The sequence below is a fragment of the Callithrix jacchus genome, chromosome 5 (assembly GCF_049354715.1).
Source record: "Callithrix jacchus isolate 240 chromosome 5, calJac240_pri, whole genome shotgun sequence".
In the NCBI taxonomy this organism is placed as follows: domain Eukaryota; kingdom Metazoa; phylum Chordata; class Mammalia; order Primates; family Cebidae; genus Callithrix; species Callithrix jacchus.
The window spans coordinates 42,179,852-42,201,346 of NC_133506.1; the positions used below are offsets into that span (position 1 = coordinate 42,179,852).

A 21,495-nucleotide genomic window follows, 5' to 3' on the forward strand; every position below is an offset into this window, starting at 1 on the left:
CATCCTGGAGCCAAGCGCAGTAGACAGAGGAATGGGAGATGCTGATTGCCAGGCTCAGAGCCTGTTAGTAGGGTCAGTCCCAGCTGAGCCACATGGACTGAGGGTCGCAGGGAGGCAGTTCCCTAAGGAAAGAAGGGACGCTATTGCCAGAAAAGCCACCAGGCCAAAATGTCAGGAACCCACTGCTCCCGGCACGCTCCTTCTTAAGCCATGACTTCCTTCTCTGAGCTGCAGCTCTGAACAATTCTGCTTTCTCCTCCTGCTTTCTCAGCACAAAGCAGGACCACTCAGGGTACGACCACCAGAGGGCTTAATAGTATAATAACCATGATAAGGGGATGGCTGTGTCATTTGAACAGGACCTTTTGGATCTCCTCTCCCTTCTGGGATGGCCTGGGAGACAGTAGTATCCAATACTGATACACTTCTGACCACACCCTACATACAGTGCTAACATTAGGTTCAAGAGTAAACCAGGGGTCTCAAAGGCCATGGCTGGAGGGGTTGGGCAGTCATGGAGTGCAGTGCAGAGCCGGCAGTGAACATGTTCCACACAGTATTGGGTACATTTAGCAAACACTCCATAAATATTGTTTGAATGTGTATGTTTATTCCTGCAGTACCTTAGTTCATCATACCACAAATATTTATTAAACAACTATCGAGGGCCAGGCCCTGTAGGAGATTTGGGGGATATAATGGTGGATAAAACAAACCAAATCCCTGCCATGGGAGAGCTTACAGTCTGGTGGGGGAGACCTAGGGAAATTAAATAACTCACAAACACCGGTAGAAACTGTTAGCGTGACCCATGTGTGAGAGAGTGAGCCATGAGCTGCTGCAGGGGAATTGCTCACTCAGGGAGGGCCTGGGGAAATCCTGCTGGAACTGAGTCCTCTACAGGGTGAACAGGAGGGACTGGAGTTCCAGGCAGAGGGAACAGCATGTGCCAAGGCCCTGTGGCAAGAGGGAATGTGGAGTGAGAGAAAGGCCAGCGTGCTGGAATCAGACATTGGGCAAGGAAAAGGCAGATCAAGGGTATGTTTGGAAGTCTTCGCCTCATCCTAAGAGCAATGAAAAGCCGTCGGAGGTTATAAGCAAGAATGAGGTGAGGGGAGCAGGTTCAGATTTTTTGCTGTCATTTACTGCACAGAGAACAAACTGGAGGGAGGCCACGGTGGCCCCAGGCAGTGGCCTTCCAGGGCAGAGAGGATGGCGGCTTGGACCTGGGTGATGGCTATGGAGGTGAACTTTACAAGGCCTGGAGATGGATTGGACCTGAGCATTCAAGGAGAGGGAGAAGTAAGAGCGATCCTGAGCTTTGGGTGTGAGCACTTGTCCCCTGAAACCTGGGGAAAGCCAAGCTGGTTTGTGATTCACAGATGTATTTTGAAGGGAAATTGAATGAGGCTGGTGGAGGCTGCCAGAGACAGCCAGGTTTGGGCCACAGCTGCTGTCTATCCAGAAGCCTGTGATTGAAATCAGCAGGCTTCGATTTCTCAGCCCGTGAAGGATGCTGGGAGTGGCCCTCTCCACAGTCCCCTTGGCGGACTGGCCATCTGTCCTCTGCATCTAACAGGCAGGGCCACCGTCCTCAGCTAAGGTAGCTGGTGCACTCACAGGAGTGCGGAAAGGTGAGTGGCCCACCCGCTGGGGACCCTCCATCTGCTTTTGATCCTTCCCAGCCTTTGAAGCTGCCCCTGCCCCCACCCTCCAGCTGTCATCTCTCGGACTCCCCCACTGCTTCCCAGTCCCCAGGGATAGGGGTGGTGACAAGGGTAACAAATGGCGCAAGCCGCAGGCAGCAGCAGGCCAGGGAGGCCAGAGGGTGGGGGCTCTTGAATGCCTCTTTCTTCCTGCTCCTTTGGGCCCTGTTCTGAAGTAGCCGGGCTATCAGGGTTTTGCAACAATGCTACACAGAAAGAATTTCTTTTCTCTTTTTTTTTTTTGTAAATGAATTCCATGCTTTTTCTTCCTTTCCCTTCCCTGCCTTTGTGAAAAGGAAGCTAAGTCTTTCTCCTCCCCCAGATTCCGTGAAGGCTAAGTTCTCTCTTCCTCCTCCTGCATGGAGAATAAGCTGGTCTCCTATTTCAGGTAATTGTGAGTTGGGGCAAGTGGGGAGAATGTGAAGGAAGCCTTTCCCCCAAATTGCAGGAGAGCTCAACTCTGCCCCTCAAACCACAATAGGAACCAGTGGTTTCCGGGTGATCCTCATGACAGTTTCTAGTGTCTACCTGGAATGAAACGAATTGTGTGTTTTAAGCCTTTGTCTGTGTGAATGCAAATAGTGTCAGCTGCCCTTTGTTGAATCCCCACTCACTCATGCCTTCCCTGACTCGCTTTTCTCAGAATAACCTGGGGGGGAGGGTAGTATTTTCTCCATCTTATAGAACTGAGGCTCAGATAAGTGAAATAACACTTGCCCAAGGTCACCCTGCTGATAACAACATAGCAGATTTAAACCCCTGGAGCAGATAACAGATCGGGTGCTCTGACTGGGTAGCTTAGTAGAGTTTAGAGCTGGATGGGCCCTGAGTTGAAATTGTGATGCAGAGCTATTTGCAACCTGTGGTTAAGAGCACGGATCTGGAGCCAGATCATCTGGGTGAGAATCCTGGCTCCACCACTATCTCCTCATCTCTGCCTACTTCATAGGATGAAATGAGCCAGTGCATGCAAAGAGATTTAGGCCTCAGAATAAATGCTCTGTAAGTGTGAGCTGAGCAATGTAATCAGGGCCAAGTTAAGACCTTTAGCAGCCTCAAACACCAGAGACTGGCCTTCCTCCTCCATTGTCTCCTCCAATTCAATAATGAAACAAAGCAATTCATAAAACAGAAAACTCACTGCATGCTGAAATTTTTTTTTACAATTTTGTTTAGTTTTGTTTTCTATTGATACATAATAGATGGACTTATTTACAGGGTACATGTGATAGTTTGATACATTCATATAATGTGTACAGATCAAATCAGGGTCACTGGGATTTCATCACCTTAAATATGTATCTTTTCTTGATGCTAGCATCATTCAAGTTATTCTATATTCCAGCTCTTGAATGTATGATAAATTGTTGTTAATTATAGCCACGCTACTGTTCTATTGAACACGAGATCTTATTCCTTCTAACTGTATATTTGTACCCATTAATCAATCTCTCTTCATCCTCCCCACCACCCTTCCTGACCTTTAGTAACCACAATCTACTCTCCATCTTCATGAGATCTACTTTTTTAGCTCCCACATGTAACAGAACATACCATCTTTGTCTTTCTGTGCTTGGCTTATTTCACTTAACATAATGACCTCCAGTTCCATCCATGTTGCTGGAAATGACAGAATTTTCTTCTTTTTATGGTTGAATAATATTCTATTCTATATGCATACCACATTTTCTTTATCCATCCATCAATTGGTGGAGTGTGCTGACATTTGAAAAGCTTCTTTTTAGATCCTCATAGGATTTAGATCCCCCATTTTGTTGGTGCCTATGCTTTGCTCAGACCTAAATCTGTGTTTAGTTGGCCTTTGAGGAAATACAGGATGGATCCTTCTATTTCCCAACATAGTTGAGAGAATTAAAAGAGATCATGTAAATGTGATCAGAACAATTGCCTGGCATAAATTAGGTGCGTGGGAAATGAGAACTGTGATTAGAATTTTTGGAATGGTTTTACTAACTCTGGAAACCCAGTTGCCTTGAATTGCTTGTTCACATTCCTATACTCTATGGCGAATAGTTTGCTTCTAGAAGTCACCAGTGCCTGTCGCTGTAGCTGACAGCAGGAAAGAGCAATTGTCAGGTTCTCGGGTCAGGATGGTGTTTACTTTGTGAAGATTAAAACTTCTGTAGCTTTGGCTTTATTAGTGCTGTTCATTTGCTTGCCTCCAAAGGATGATGTGTTTTGATTGCTGTAGGTATTTTAATTGCTGTAGGTATTTTAGATTTTGCAGATCTAATTCTTGGTCTAACAGGATCCTAGAATCAGTCAAGTCCCTTTCTTCATGCACATTAATTTTCAAAAGGATAAAAACTTTTAAATTATTTATCTTAGTGGATTATTTTATCATTACTATATGCCCCTGTAAATCCCCAATAATGGTTTTTATTTTAAAGTCTACTTGGGGTAATGCCAGCTTTCTTTTATGTTGTGTTCATATCATTGAATCCTTGCTTTGAATCTTTGGATGGCTATATATTTAAAAGGGGTCTCATAATAAGCATGTAGTTATTTTTTTTAAGTTAATCTGGTGATCTTTGTCTTTCAAGTGTTTGCGTTTACTATAATTAATGTAATATGTAAATGTACACGAAATGTTTACACTTACTATTCTTTAGCACTTACCCTAAATATTATAGGACACATTCTTAATATATCTAAAAGTTTACTATAAATTAGTACTTTTACCATTTCCAAGAAAATGCAAGGTCCTTAAAACATGTTAATGGTATTTATCTATCTTCCTCCTGCTCATGTATTTGCCCTTTTATGTTGCTCTTTATCCTTGGTGAATTTTTATGCTTCCAGAACACTCTTTTTTAGTGCAGGGTTGCTGATGGCAAACAATCTTAATTTTGGTTTGTTTCATTTTTATTTTGTCCTCATTTTGAAGTTTTTTTGTTGTTGTTTGTTTTTTGCTAGCATAGAATTCTACATTGGCAGATGAAATTTCATTGTTTCCTGTTTTCCATCAACTCTGCTGAGAAGCTGCTTCTCCTTATTATGCCTTCTTTAAAGATTATGTCTTTTATTCCCCCTCTGACTGCTTTTCAGATTAATATATTTTTGCACATGTACAGTTTGACCATCATATGCCCAGGAATTCTTTTCTCTGTATTTATCCTGTTTGGGAGTCACAGAACTTCCTGATTCCATGACTTGATGTCTGTTACCCATCTGGGGAGGTCTTCTATGAGTTTCACTTTAAATATTGTTCTCACTTGCTCTCTCTCTCTCTCTCCTCTCCTTCTGGGGCCCCTATTACATGTGTGCTATATCTTTTACCATGTCCCGTGTTTCTTTTATGATCTTTTAAACCGATTTTCCAACCTTCTTCCTAAGATTTGTCTACTGACTTACCTTCCGGTTCACTAATTCTTTGATCTGCTGTGTCCAATCAGTAGTTCAACTGATCTGTTGAGTTCTTAATTTTAATTATTTCATTACATTTCTCAGTTCTATAATTTCTTTTTCTTTTTCTTTGAGATAGAGTTTTGCTTGTGTCGCCCAGGCAGGAGTACAGTGGTACAATATCAGCTCACTGCAACCTCCACCTCCTGGGCTCAAGTTATTCTCCTGCCTCAGCCTCCGGAGTAGCTGAGATTACAGGCACCTGCCACCATGCCTGGCTAATTGTTGTATTTTTAGTAGAGATGGGGTTTCACCATGTTAGCCAGGCTGGTCTTGAACTCCTGCTTCACATGATTCACCCACCTCGGCCTCCCAGAGTGCTGGGATTACAGGTATGAACCACCATACCCGACCAGTAATTTCCATTTTTAAAAAGTCTAGTATTTTTTTAGCAGCATTCTCATCTTAAATCAATTTTTTATTATGTTATCACAGTTGCTGAGGAGTCCATGTTCAACACCTTCAATAGCTGAATCTCACGTGAGGTTTTTTTGTTGTTGTTGTTGTTTGTCTTGGTTTTTGATCATTTGGTTTTGGCTCTTTATATGCCTGGTAAGTTTTTTTATTGTGTACAAAACACTGGAGACTCTGGAAGATGGCATCTCCCCCAAAAGAAAGTTTTTCTTCTGGCTATTGATGATGATAGAGGCAAATCACTTTGGCCCAATATGGAATTGAGATGACTCAAGGCAGGATCTATTTGGTTTGCCCTTACTCCGAGGAAGTAACCCTTTAGGGGCCCCAGTTAAAAGCCTTGAGAAACACTCAAGGCTTCTCATCCTTATTGGCCATGCATTCCAATTTTTGCCTTCCTATAATTAGTCAATTGCAAAAAAGCTCTGCTTAATTTTTTGCCTTCATAGCTACTACCCCTTTTTGCTTGGTTTCTCTGCCTCTCACTGCACCCAGCCTGGGTATCAGCAAATACCTCAAGGCTGATAACTGTCAACAATATCAGACTCATACCTCTGTGGTTCTCATATTTCTACAATCTTTGCTCCTCGGGTTCTAACTACCTTAGTAATCCTGAACTCTTTTTGTCTCCCCAGCTCCATAAGACTGGAAAACTCTAAGCTGTTGCTTTTTTCTTCTTTGCTTATAAACTGGCAAACGTCTTGAGGGGAAAATTGATAGAGGTCAAACTTAGTCTGTTTTTCGTCTCTCTGAGATCTTGGTCCCTAAAGACCTGCCTTGGTTGACTTCCAATCCTTTAAAACAGTATTCTATAGCTTTTATTTTTGATCATGATGGTGAGATTGACTAAAATTACAAGCTATCACATAATAGCTGGGAGGTGTACTCAGCTGGATAGTTTAATACATATTAGGAAAAATGGCTTATTTTTGTTTTCTTCCATATGGAGAATAGTTAAACTTTAAATCACATAAAAAGGCAGACTCTAAATGAATTAAAGACTTAAAAACTCTAAGTGAAAAGTTTAACATGCAGACAAATTTTAAAATCCCAAGAATAGAGAAAGGATTTTTATAGCTACTAAAAGAAATTATCAGGTAAATATGTAAGGATTTTTTTGTTCTACAAATGGCAATAGAAATAAAGGAAACAGACGAATGAAAGACTAAGTGAAGAAATTTGTAGCATCCGAAAAAAAGCAATGAATGCCTAGACTCTATAATGCACTCCAGCAAATCAATAAGAAAAAAAAAAAGAAAACCCAGTAGAAAAATCGGCAAGCATAAAAGATCTGAATAGACAATTTCCAAATGCTCATATGGCCCACAATTATGCAACTATATGCTCAAACTCACTACTAATCCTAGAAACAAAAATCAAAACAACTATGAGATATTGCTTTCCACGCATCAGTTTGGCAAAAGTAAGAAGTGGGACAGTGCCAAGAGTTAGCAGGAAATTGTAAAACTGGAACCCTTATGCACTTCTGGTCGAATCTAGAATAGTACAGAAATTATGAAGAACAGTCTGCTAGTACTTGCTCAAGTTCAGTTCACTTATACTCCATAGCACAGAAATCCTCCATTTTGGATATAAATACATTTTAGGAATATATGTGTATACATATATAGAGAGAGAGATACTGCATTTTAAAAATGAGGATGAATGGAGATGTTCGTTGCAGCATTGTTTACAAGGTGGCTGAGAGATCCTGCCTGTTCACCACCAGGCCGATGGGTAAATTCAATAGAGTGGGTGTGCAGTATAGAATTATAACTACAAGCTAGATACACTTCCAGTACTATGCACATTTTTAAATTAGTACAGACTGAAAACAAAAATCCTGGTAAACAGAATGAAATATTATACACACTATTCATTAAATTAAAACACATGCCACACATAAAACAACATGGCATGATTTATAAGGAAACGTTTACATATTTAACATGTCAGAGTCATTGTCTAGGGTGTGGTGGAAAATACAAATAAATGGAAACTTTAAAAAATCTTGTTGGAAGAACGTCATGGCTCAAATAAGATTTCCTCCCTCCCTTTCCCTCTCTCCCTCTGCCCCTTCTCTCCTCCCTTCCTCCAACAGAAGGTATTTGGATGATGGAATGAACAAGATTCTGTGTCAAGGGCTGTGGAGGAAATAAAGATGATTTCCTTGTTGGCTTGGCCTTCAAGAATCTTAGGCAAGAGTCTAAGGTGCATACACCAAAAGCCTTAGTAGCAATACTCAGTCTCAGAGTTCAGACTCACAAACACTTTCCTTCTCTGCTTAAAATCAACAAAATGCTGTTTTGGAGAGCTCTGAAGGATGACGGCAACACTCAGTAAAGTAAATAAGCTACATGACTGAGGCCAGAAGTGTCACACTGCTGTCTCTTTCCTTAGCCGGCTTTTCTGACAATACATATGACATAGCTCTCAAATGCAAATGCCTATAGGGACCAGGAGGAAATACAAATGGAAAAAGAGGGTCATGTAAGAGAATAGGGAGTGGTGGGGACTGTGACAAAATGGAGCCCATATCCCTTGACTTAACTGGGCAGCCACTGTTGAGTGCCAGCTGGTTGCTGCCATGCAAGAATAAGGCAGTATTCTTCTATTTTCAAGAAAAGAGGAAAATCTAGATTTTTATGTGAACTTGCCTCATTTTTAAATATTGGCAACTATGAATATTTTTAAACCCCAGGGAGTGGGGAAAACAATTCATTTTGTTTTTAACTAGATTTGGTCAGTTGGCTAACAATTTACTGCTTCTAATACTCACAGCATCTGGATATCTGGAGGCTAGTGATATTTTTAACCCCATTGCTTACTTTTTAACCTTAAATTATTTGCACACACCCAGAAGAATGAAGGAAATACATTTGGAAAGGATGCAAATTTCTGGCACCTGTAGCCAGATAAAGATACAATGTCAGCTATTTGCTAAGCACCATACGATTGGCTTTGATATATTGAAGAAGCAAGACACCTAGGCCTCTATCCTGGAGTGCCTGTGGCATTTGGAAACGAGAAAACAGGCCCCCAGGATGCATGTATAGATGGGGACATTTTAGGACTCAACATTTATATATAAACATTAGCACGCTCGCGCTCTCTCTCTCTCTCTCTCTCTCTCTATATATATATATATATATATACACACACACACACACACATACATATATACATGCACATATATATACACATATGTATATATATATACATACATACATACACACACATATATATTCAATATAAGGATATAAACACTAGAGCTGATTTGTGTATGTGTTAGCCTGTTTGCATTGCTATAAAGGAATACCTGATTCTGAGAAACTTATAAAGAAAAGAGGTTTATTTGGCTCATGGTTCTGCAGGCTGTACTAGTATGGCATCAGTATCTGTTTGGCTTCTGGTGAGGCCTCGGGAAGCTTTTACTCATAGTGGAAGCTGGAGGGGCAGCAGGCACATCACACAATGACAAAAGAAGTAAGAGAGATGCCCAGCTCTTTTAAACAACTAGCTCTCCTGTGAACTAATAGAACAAGAACTCGCTCATACAATGGAGAGGGCACCAGGCCATTCAGAGATCCACCCCTATGACCCAAACACCTCCCACTAGTCCCAAGACACTAGAGATCACATCACTTTTTTTTTTTTTTTTTTTTTTTTTTTTTTGAGACGGAGTCTCGCTTTGTCACCCGGCTGGAGTGCAGTGGCACAATCTCGGCTCGCTGCAACTTCTGCCTCCCACATTCAAGCAATTCTTCTGCCTCAGCCTCCCGAGTAGCTGGGATTACAGGCACGTGCCACCACGCCCAGCTAATTTTTTGTATTTTTAGTAGAGACGGTGTTTCACCGTGTTAGCCAGGATGGTTTCGATCTCGATCTCCTGACCTCGTGATCCACCTGCCTTGGCCTCCCAAAGTGCTGGGAGTACAGGTGTGAGCCACCACCCCTGGCCCCATATCACATTTTAACATGAAAGTTGAAGGGGACAAATACCCAAACCATATCAGGGTGGGATTTTTTTCATCAGATCAAAAAGTCCATATACATAAAGTACTTCCTATATACAAGCCCTGAAATGAAGACTTTCTTATTTAAAAATTATGAAGTGTTTCAGGCATACAAAGATGGGTAAAACATACAAAAGTAGGATATCCAGCATCCTGATGACCTGATACAGGGTTTGGCAAAATTTTGCTGCCAGGTTCTAAATACCTTCGGCTCTGCAGGCCATACATGGTCTCTGTTGAAACTACTCCACTTAACATTGTAGTGTGAAAGTAACCACAGACAGGATAGTAAACCAGTGAGCAGGGCAGTGTTCCGATAAAACTTTACCTATGGCCACTGAAATAATGAATTTTGCATCATTTTCACATACTATGAGATAGTATCCAGCTTTTGATTATTTTGCAACCATTTAAAAATGTGAAAGCCATTCCTGACTCACAGGTCACACAAAAACAGTTGTGGGCTGGATTTGGCTTATGGTCATAGGTAGTGTCAACCCCTGAACCGAAACACTACACAGTCGAAGCCCCCCAGGTGCCACTTCCAAAATTACATTCCCTCCTACCCCCAGAGTTAGCCATTTTCCTGAAAACAGTGTCGGTCATTCCTGAGTGTCATTTTCTTTATGTGGAATGCGTCTGTGTCCATTAACAGTACACTTGGTTCCCATCCAAGGAGTCAATTAACTACGGATCAAAAATATTCCTGGGGGGGGCGGTGGAGGGTGAGCACGGTGAGCACGGCTCACACCTGTGATCTCAGCACTTTGGGAGGCCAAAGCGGACAAATCACTTGAGGTCAGGAGTTCAAGACCAGCCTGGCAAACATGACAAAACCCCATCTCTACTAAAAATACAAAAAATTAGCTGGGTGTGGTGGCGAGCACCTGTAATCCCAGCTACTCAGGAGGCTTAGGTAGGAGAATCGCCTGAACCTGGGAGGTAGAGGTTGCAGTGAGCCAAGATCACACCACTACACTCCAGCCTGGAAGACAGAGCAAGACTCCATCTCTCTCTCTCTCTCTATATATATATATATATATATTTATATTGAGATATATATATATATATATATATATATATATATTTGCCCCTGAATATATATATATATATATATTCAGGGGCAAAAAAGACAGTAAAAAAATAAGATAACAAAAATAATATATATTTTAAAACAAAACAGTGCATGTACAATGATTTATAGCATTTTCATAAGTAGAGATGATTTAAAGTATATGGGAGGATGCGTTATATGTAAATATTCTATCATTTTATATAAGGGGCTTGAGCACCTGCCAATTTTAGTGTCCATGGTTGGGTGCAGGGGTGGGTCATGGAAACAACCCTCCTAGGATACCGAGGGGTGGCTGTATTTTTTAACTTTATTTTGAATAAGGATTTAGGTTGCTGTCTATTAAAATAGTGCTTTTTTTTTTTTTTTTACAAGAATCATCTTTTTAAATCTTCACCGTGACTGTTTTCCAGACAAGAAAACTTTTGACTTAAAGCAGTTTGGTAACTTGCTCAAAGTAGTTGGTAGCTCAACTGGGATTGGAATTGGCAACCTTTTTACAACAGGATCTGAGTTTATAAGCAGGACACCACCGATCGCTACATTGTGTTTCATTAACCAAATGATAACTGATCTTGCCAAGGATGACCTTGTGATAAGGATGTACTCACAATAAATTTAGCCTTTCTCTGAAGACAGCTGTTAAATGTTAGTGGTTGTAGTTTAGACCTTGGAAAATTGATGCACCATGTATATATAGTGTGTTTGCATTAACTAGAAACCTCATTTTCTAAACCCAGTTGGTGGGAATTTATTTATTAATGTTTATTTTGAGACAGGGTCTCTGCCAACGAGGCTGGAATACAGTGGCACAATCACAGCTCACTGCACCCTCCATCTCCCCAGGGTTAAGTGATTCCCCCCACCTCAGCCTCTTGAGTAGCTGGGACTACAGGCATGTGCCACCATGCCCAGCCAACTTTTTTGTATTTTTTGTAGAGATGGGTTTTCACCATGTTGCCCAGGCTGGTCTTGAACTCCTGGACTCAAGTGATCTACCTACCTTGGCCTCCCAAAGTGCTGGAATTGAAGGTGTGAGCCACTGCACCTGGCCAGAATTTAGAAGGAGTGACTACCAACATGGTGCAAGAATTGGAAATGTTTTCAATTATAAAATGAGAAAGACCGAGGGAGACTCATCCCTACTCTCCCCTGTCCCCCCATAACATATTATAAAAATGATGGCTAATTCAGGAGCCGTTCTCTCTTGGTGAGGACCACAGTGATGAGCTGTGGAGCGTTGCCACCTAGAGAGTTGTTAACGACACTGAGGCCTTTTGAGCTTTTCTCTGTCCATTCGAGTAGTACCATGTTTGTTTTTCTCTCTTAATCACAGTCAACCCTATGCTCTCCCCAAGCCTCTGGCTTTTAGAAATCTAAATCCAGACACTCCCTCTCTGCCTATCTCTCTCTTCCTGAGCTGGGAAGTTGCCCTAGTTTGCTCTGGCTCATTTATATGACATTTAAAAGAGACCAAAATATAATTTTTCTAATGGCAAAATACAGCACGAAGGAGGGGAATGTTTTAATCAACTGGGTGTATTCTCCAGCAGGGAGCAAGAACTTCATTTTAATTTCTCATTTCCCTTTGATGAAAAGTTTACTGAATTTTTATCATGTAGAATTTATAAGAAGGCTGGGTTTAGGTAATCAGCTTTAATATTTATACTCTTAGGGAAAGAAATAGGAATCATTAGTAAGCATGTATAATTAATGAATAAATTATATTTCCCTTTGTTTTCTTTCAGGTACAAGGAAATGCTAGAACTAGTGATCTCACCCAGCCTCACTGTAAACAGCGATTGTCTGGATAAACTGAAGTTTAATTGTCCTGAGGCCACTGTGTGGACTCTGAGTGACAGAGAAGGTAGGCTTCCTGCTGTGAGTTTGGGTCAACAGGTGTGGTGGTCCTAGCTCACCCTGAGAATATAATGACAGACACGCATCCTTTCCAAAGTACTGTCCTTAGGACAGTTTCTCCCCTGCCATTTAAAAGCCTGCCTCTGAATCAAAACTTTGGCATAGATCTCTAACCATTCTGTCTCATCGTTAGAGGTAAAAATGCACTCGTTCATGTCTTGAACTTCCTTTCTTGGTCTCCAATTCCAAGAAATGCTGACACCACCACAGATGATAGTCACTTTGGGGAGCGTCCCAGGCCCAGCCCTTGGATGTGTTTTGCAGTGTCTGTCTCTGGCTCTGAGCTCTGTCCTCTCTGCTCTGCTCTGCCATCCCTTTGTCCAAGCAGGCATCTTGCTTACAGAGGTTTGACATTAGGACAAGAACTCATCTGCCTCTTGCTTTCAGGTTGGGTTGGAGTCAAGGAAGCAGAGAAGAATTAAAGTTGTCTTTAAAAGTATTGGCAAATGATGCAGTCGAACTAGTTTTCACTAGAACAATTCCAGCTCTTGTTTGTTCTGTTTGGGATCTGTCAGCCTTCCTGGTAGAGCTTGGAGTTAGCAAAAGGCATTAAGCTATTATGTTTAACCATTGTGCTTAACCCTTTCTTTGGCTGGCTTTCGGATTTGCTGCTGGTGTCCCGAGACCCCCTCTCATTGTTTTCCTTGACTATCTGTTTGACACCAGCTCATGGGGCACAAATTCTGTATAACTGTCATGGAAAACCAAAGTGACCTGTGTCTGGACTATAACATCACAAGGAACTGGCTTTGAAGCCAATCCAGGCTTCCATGAGTAATTATTGCTGTCAGCAAGACAATGACATTTCTCCTTGCAAGCTGGTTACAAAGCTGGAACTGCCCCGATGAAAGTACCACCAAGTGACTTGGGCTCCCATGCCAAAACTGGATGGTGGAGAGTACACCCTCGTTCTTCCTGGCATTTTGGAGCATTCGTGTAAACTGCCCTGGGGCCTTTGAGAGTGTGAGAAAATTTACTGAGCCCTGTTCAAAGACATTCATCATTTTCTTTCAAGTAGAGACAAAAGTCAACTTAAATAGAGACACAAGTCAACTGTCTTCATTTGAGAGCTGGTAGTAACAGGAAAGGGCACAGGCTGCTGATGGGGGAACCCCAGCCCTGCTGCTTCTCAGCCAAACGATCTCGGGCAAAGTGTTTCAGCTTTCTGAGCTTCAGTTTTCTCACCTGTCAAATGGGGGCATAATGGCATGCCTCGTAGGGCGCTGATTACAAGGAGGAAGAGAGGCGATGGGATGTAAAGGGTCTGGCACACCCTGGGGGCATGGTGCATGATTAAATTTACCATTCCATCATTGCTCTCCTCTGAACCAAATAACCACGGTGAATTCAAAACCATGGTTGCACATAGGGCAGCATACAGCCACATCTGGCCCTGGATGCCTTTTTTTGGTTTACACTGTGTTTTAAGTAAAAGTGAACTTGTAAAAATTGGGAGCGTTCACATAAAAACCTGGAGTTCTGGTTTCTCTGAAAAGGCTAGGCCCACATTCCCCACTGACTGCCACTGGTAGGAGCTGAGAGGCTGCTGTCCTGTAGACGAATCCCTGCCTCTCCCTTTTGTCCTAAATTTTAATGAGCACGTACTTTCTGCCAGGCACTGTTCAAAGCAGCATAAATCTGGATGCATTCTTCTCCTCCCTCTCCATCACCAGCAGAGCAAACCATGTGCCTGGCATTACTCTGTGAATTCATTAAGTCTTCACAACTCTAAAGTCGATACTGTTATTATCCCCATTTTACAGATGAGGAAAGCAAAACACAGTTAGGTTAAACAGCTTGAGGTGTCACAGATGATAGCCTAGATTTGAACCTAGCTAGTCTGACTTCAGAGTTTATTCTCCTGATTAGTACTTTGTACTGTTTCTCATTTAATCATACCCCTACTAGGTTATAAGCCCATTTTACAGACATGGAAGTTGGGGCATGGAGGAGTTACGTAACCAGGTTAAAGCCACACCAGAATCAAACCCAGGTACTCCAGTTCCAGAGTTCCCACTTGTAAATCACTTCTAACTCACTTTCTGCCAAGGTGTAAGAGTCTCCAGACCCTAGATCTTCAGTTCTCCTACAGTGGTGGAATCCACAAACATGCTCCTTTCTGTGACCTGGAGCTGTCAGTGCCATTTCTACTGCCCTGGAACAAGCTAGCTACCATGGTGAAGGCTTTGAGGGTAGAAGCGATGGAGCAGACAGAGGTTGCTCCCAATTCAGAACAGGTAGCGCCAGTGAGGTCAGGTTACACACACACACACACACCTTCTTTCTCCTGGGGCAGGTGGTGAGCTCCAGAGACTCTGCAGGGGACTTTCCACCCTGGAGCATAACCCCCAAGTGCCGGATTATGCCTGTCCCCCCGCCTGGCCTCCTATTCTCCCTCCTCCTGGGCCATTCCTTCTATTAGAGTCTTTACTAGGTGGTTTCAAGGGTCCTATTCAAAGGAGGACCCCAGAGAGTCATGAGTCTCAGGACCTGCACTCAGGGGACTCTGGAGGGAGCGTGTACCCAAGAAGGCCCCCAGTGGCTTCCCTTGTGTTCCCACCTCTGCTTCTTACCACCGTGGGTCCCTGGCTCGTGGCCTAACCTCCTTGAGGCCCATTTGCCACCATCTGTTTAATAAGAGTAATTATTCCACCAACCTCACAGAATCAATGTGAGGATGAAACGAGCTAAACCAGGGAGTGGACTCAGTGTGCTTAAAAAGTATAGAGTAAGATCTGAATTCCTTATCCTTGGCTATCAGGCCCTACTTGTCTCTCCAGGAAGCCTCCCAAACTCATCTCCCTGCCTATCGCCTTCAGCCCCTGCCCCCCTTTCCTTTGCTTTAACTGAGAAGCATGATTCTGCCCTCCGAGCCTTTGCACCTGCTGTTCCTCCTGCCTGGACCAGTCTTCACGCAGGCTCTGCAGGACCAGCCCTCCTTCAGCTCTCATCAGAGAGGTCTTTCCTGATGAAAGGAACTGCCCCTTCCTTCATTTATGTGTTCATTCATTTATTTATCAAATGTTTAATCAGCCATGTGCCTGGTATCGTTTTAAGTATGAGGGAGACAGTGTGGAAAACCCTGTCCTCATGGAGCCCACACTTGGGTGCTGACAAAGCAAAAGGCTGACAGTGACGATAAAGAAGCAAAGTATATAGCACGTTGCGTGGTGACCTGTGCTGTGAAGGAAAAAAGCAGGGGAGGAGGATGAGGAATACAAGGATGGAGGGTTGCAGTTTTTGTTAGGGTGTCTAGAAAAGAGGTCCCTGAGAAGGTAACACTTAAGACCTGTAAGAGGTAAGGGAGGGTACCGCATGGCTACGCAGAACAAAAGCCTTATGTACAGAGAGGACAGCAAGTGCAAAGGTCCTGAGGCAGCAGCGTGCTCAAAGAACTTGACATATATTAATACAAACATTAAATCTATATATGTACATCTATATATTTAGATTTAATATTTGTATTAATATATGTATATATAAATATTTATATTAATACAATAAATATTAAATATGTGCATATACATACATATAAATATATTAATACAATAAATATTTTTAATATTCTTGACACTACAATATTAAACTATATACAATAATTATACAATAATATATTGTATACAATAAATATAATTATACAATAATATATTGTATACAATAAATATAATTATACAATAATAAACGTTGACACTATAAATTTTTTATATATCTATAAGATTATACATACATACATATAAATATGTATATGTACATATTTAGATTTCTGTTCCTGTTTAGCATACAGTCGGTGCCTGGCTCTTGGTAGATCCTTAAAAATGATTTATGGGTGACTGAAGGCGTGGGTGGATGAAGACAGAGTGGTGTTGAGAAAGCCCAGATGACTTCAGCAGGGATATCGGCTCTGAATCCTTAGCAATATCTCCTTCACTTCCCTCTGCCATGTTCTACATTTGCATCGTACTGATGATAAGAATTTCCTTACTGGGTGGTTGTGGAGAGTAAAGAGATTACGCTCATGCAGCCCTTGGCACAGTGACCCTGGATTGTTTGTAGGAACCACTTGAGAAACATTATCTATTATTCCTCACTATTCAAGGGAAAAATGCATTTGAATTGTATCCTGTCTTTGGAAAAGGGTGGTGGGGAGTCACCCTCAATAGAGGGAAATTTTTCTTTTAAAATGCAAATGCATTTTTCAGAAACTGATGCTATAATCTCATTAAGTGTTTCCAAGGGGAGGTGAAACCTCCACCCCACAGTTCAAGCTGGGCTGTCAGCTGCTCTCACTTCCTGCACCTCCTCTGCCCTCAGCGTGACAAGACCTCATTTCAGTTTCAGTCTCACCGGTTCCAACCTGGGGCTGACGGGTTTTGATTCATTTCGTCCTGGCCAGGTTGAGCTGCCCAGAGGTTTGCCCAGGTGCTGGCCTGGGGAACAACATGTCAGCTTCATCCTTCTCACCTTTAAGGCTTTTGCAGCCATTCACACCCAGGACAACCTCTACCTGCGTGGAACAGAAATCCCGCTTTGTTGGGGGAGGAAGGGTGCTATGAATCTCATCATGCCCGCCACAGGCAGATAGCTTCCACCAAAGGCAGCAGCTCACAAATGCCACAGTCTCAAGCCACTTTTCTGTCGTATATTCAGATCACCTCTACTGCCACTTGGTACTAGTTGCGTCTTTTTTTTTTTTTTTTTTTTTTTGAGACTGAGTTTTGAGTTTTGCTCTTGCCATCCAGGCTGGAGTACAGTGGTGCAATCTTGGCTCTAATTCCTGGGTTCAAGCAATTCTCCTGCCTCAGCCTCCTGAGTAGCTGGGATTACAGGTGCCCACCGCCATGCCCGGCTAATTTTTGTATTTTCAGTAGAGACAGGGTTTCGCCATGTTGGCCAGGCTGGTCTTGAACACCTCACCTCAGGTGATCCACCCTCCTTGGCCTCCCAAAGTGCTGGGATTATAAGCATGAGCCACCGCGCCCAGCCTGTTGTTTCTTTAAAACAACTCCTTTGAAATAAATTCATTTTAAAAGGATGACTTAAGCCAGTTCCAGAAATGAAAAGTTATGACTTCAGTGGTCTTGCTGTGATTCTAGTGTGCATGAAATTAATTTGCAATGATTTCAATCAAAAAGGAAGTATTTATAGACTCCCTAAAATCATCACACACTAGGACTTGCCACCTCATTCCTTTCTGTTCTCAGAAGCACCTCTCACAAGAGACAAAGGACTTCTTCCTGGTCTCAGGACCTCTCAGTGAGAGTCAGAATTGGAGCACACACTTCTGGATGCCTAGTGTAGTATCCCTGTCCCTAGTGCGGGAGCAATTTAAATCACCCACACAAGGAAGATGAGCTGATACAGTTTACAGACGTGTACCTTTATAGCAGAGACCCGCCTCAAGACATCTTGCTGGCACTACAAATTGTCTCATCTCACTGGGGGATCCCTTAGAAGCCGGCCCCTGGGGTCCAATTAGGCAACATAACAGCAGTTGCTGCTTTCAGAATCATTAGCTTCTTAATCCTCCCAGTGAGAGGTAAAAAAAAAGTGTGAACATTCAAATTGGGCTCATGGATTTAAGTGGCTTAACCAAGGGCCCCCGGGAGGGTAGAGAGCTGATAACAGCTCCTCTGTGCTGAGCACTTAACCATTTGCCAGGTACCTGCCCCATCTGCATGTGCAAGATATTGCCCCAATTTGCAGATGAGAAAACTGAGACTCATAGGGAAGAGGTGAGGGCATAAAGTCACACGACTGTATTGTAGCACAGTCAGGACTTAAATTTGGATCTGACCCCTTAAGCCTATCTGTTTTCTTTGGAAAGAACATTAACCAATTATGAGAATGGGCTGTAGATTTGGCCCACAGTAGGTGCACAAGAAACATTTGGTGACTGCATGGATGAATGAAAAACGGTGTGTGTCCTTGGATAAGTCGCTTCACACAATCACTCACATACACAGTTGCATATAAGTGTGCACTCAGTACTCACAGACTGAAGCTTTAGTTTCCTCTCTTCAAACTGGATCTTTTGCTTTGCACATTTATATTATCCTCGTGGCCCCAATATGCACTTGAGTTTGTGTCTTCTGGAATGGAGATTTCTTTTTATGAACCCCAAATTGTGATCATGCTTAGTAATGCACAGTTTTGCATTGGCCAGTGGTCTAAACGCTCACTCCTCGAAGTGGGGTCTGTGAACCTGCAGCATCAGCGTCACTTGGAGGTTTCCTTGACCAACAATCAGAGCCTGTGTTTTAACAAGATCCCCAGCTGACTCCTGGTTCCAGGTGCACTTTTCTCTAACATTCGCTTGCTTCCTTCGCGCCTCGTTATAACTGCAGTTAAGTACTCATTTGTGTGATTATTTGTTTGCCAACCATCTCACTCACTGGACAGGAGGCTTCGGCTCCTTAAAGACCGGGACTCTGACTACCTTGGCTCACTATATTAGTCCATTCTTGCACTGCCGTAAAGAAATACCTGAAACTGGGTAATTTATAAAGAAAAGAGGTTTAATTGGCTTACAGTTCCACAGGATGTACAGGAAGCATGGCTGGGGAGACCTCAGGAAACTTAGAATCATGGGGGAAGGTGAAGGGGAAGCAGGCACAGCTTACATGGCTGGAGCAGGAGGCAGAGAGGCGGATAGCACGTGCCACCCACTTTTAAACAATTTTTGTAAGAACTCACTATCATGAGAACAGCCAGGGGAAAATCCACTCCCATGATTCAGTTACCTCCCACCAGGGACCTCCTCCAGCACTGGGGATTACACTCACTATTGTAACCCAGTTCTGAACTCATGCCTGGCAATGAGTGAATGAACGAATGAATGAATGAGCTCAGCCCAGAGGTTGTTGCCATCTGCTCAGCTGATTCATCTCTCCTCACCCACAGGAAGCCTGGGAAGAAGAGGAGGCTTAGAGTTTAAAATTCAGAAGGAAATAGAGGAGGCAATCTGCCCTCCTTACTTGAGAGTCAGCTGCCCCATTATGCATCAGTCACAGCCCATTCATCCTGTGGGTTCATTTTTGAGCCCTGGGTGAGGAGGAAGAAGGGGCAAAGCTTAGAGTAAACAGATTTGGCTCTGTTGGGTGTCAGGTCGTTAGAGCTGCATTTGCTACCAGCAAAGTGGACCTAAGCTGTCATCAGCAACTCCTCCACTGACCTTGACCCTATAGCCTACATGGTCCAATATGAATCCATCATGGCAAGTTCAATGAAACCAACAAGATTGCGAACAGAAAACTTTGATCACTGGGAAGTCCACCTCCATCTGCCAGGCACCAGATCCCAAAGGGAGCATTGCTGCCACCAAACAAGGTGACTTCGTCACCCTAGAGATGCTTGGGGCTCATCTGAAGAGTGTCATCAAAGGGGCATCATCTCTGTCCCTTGTGCTGATGGTCCATGTTTGAGATGGGGGTGACCTACTCAGTCTAGATTTCCAGCACACCATCTGGTTGTTCACAGAAAGATCTGTGACAACCATGGTACCATAAAGGTACTCAGGACCACTGCCTGTGCCCTCTCTGCCCCTCTGGCAAGCTGTGCTGTGTTGGCCATGGGACTGTTCAGAGTGTATTCAGTGGCACTGCATTCAGTGGCACTGTCAAGGCTATAGGGAGGTCATTCCTGAGCCGAATGGGAAGATTGCTGACACAGTCTTGTCCCCACCCTCAGTATGTCTGTCCGGGATCCGACCTGCCATCTAGAAAAAGCTGTTGAGCAGTGACATCAAGAAAATGGTGATGCAGGCACCTAGGGGTCATTGAAAGACATCGTAGGCTACACTGAAGACCACGTTGTTGCTTGCAGCTGTAACAGTGATGCTTACTTCTCCACCTGTCACACTGGGGCTGGCATTGCGCACAGCCACTAGTTGGTCAAGCCTACTTTCTGGTACCATGATGATGTTTGGCCACAACAACTGCAGGGTGGACTTCCTGGTCCACACGACCTCTGAGTCAGAGGCAGAGGTTCTCATCCATCCATCCAGATGGGTGGAGTCTCATCCATCTCTCTGCTCCACCACCCTAGCTGGAGACTAAAAGACTAGAGACTAAGAGCTCTGGACCACCAGCAAGCACACAAGAAGAAGAAACGTGTTCTCTGCTCCTGGGCAGTCCCTGCCCACCTCTGTGTCAAAGCACTTAGAAGCTCCACCCTTGACACTGTCCCATCCTGGACTCTCAAAGGAGCGAAGGAGCTTAGAGAGCTTTGCCTTACATAAGGATTATCAATGGAGTTCACACCAACCTGACCATGGAGAAAAGAGGCAGAAAGGGAGGAAGGAGATCATTTCACATACAGTTTAATACACTCAGTCTCCAGGTTCTCAATTCCCTCAGGTATCCTGGGATGAAAAGGTTAAATGTGATTGATACCAGCAGAAAACAGGGAAAAAAAAGCCTGTGTTTTTCAAAAATCACACAATTGCCGAAGGAAAATCTCTTTGCACTTATAAATGCCTGTTCCTCGCTTGCAGTCTTCCTGGGGTTGCTGGGGTGGGAAAGGGAGGGTATTGCAGGTCTGTATACTAGGGGAGGGGGACCTGTCTGCCTGAGGAAGAGAGGCTGCTCAACAGTTCAGAGGAGCTGGGTGGAAGCTTGAAGAGGGAGCTGGGTGAGGCAAACATGCAAATCATGCCATGGAGACTGGCGGAAAAGACGCTTACCTCCAATTTATGGAATGCCAAGTTAATTCGAGCCCATAGGAATGTTGCTCCCATAGATTTCAATTTTTATGAATATTTACATATTTATAAAAGAAAACATTCAAAATGTTTAATTCAGTAACTTATATAGTACTAAATGCACTCAAGTCATGGGCTTTTGCCAGTAATGAGACTGTGACTGCTTCAGAATGAGTTCATTCTCGAGCCCTGGGGGAGGATGAAGAAGGGGCGATGCGGTACAGGACACCTTGCCGGGGAGCA

The 21,495-nt window shown here is 43.2% G+C and overlaps 1 protein-coding gene across 7 annotated transcripts in view; it reads left to right on the forward strand.

Moving 5' to 3' along the window:
* The window catches only part of EYA2 (EYA transcriptional coactivator and phosphatase 2), a 287,124-nt gene that overhangs the window by 75,632 nt on the left and 189,997 nt on the right, over positions 1-21,495 (forward strand). For 6 of the 7 annotated variants that reach the window (XM_002747615.7, XM_078371823.1, XM_054255424.2 and 3 more), the window contains exon 2: positions 12,383-12,501. The exons of the other annotated variant lie outside the window; for it this stretch is intronic. In XM_002747615.7, coding sequence (XP_002747661.1) covers positions 12,393-12,501 — 109 coding nt within the window. In that variant the 5' untranslated portion in view covers positions 12,383-12,392. The remainder of the gene's footprint in view (positions 1-12,382; positions 12,502-21,495) is intronic. 7 annotated transcript variants of the gene reach the window in all.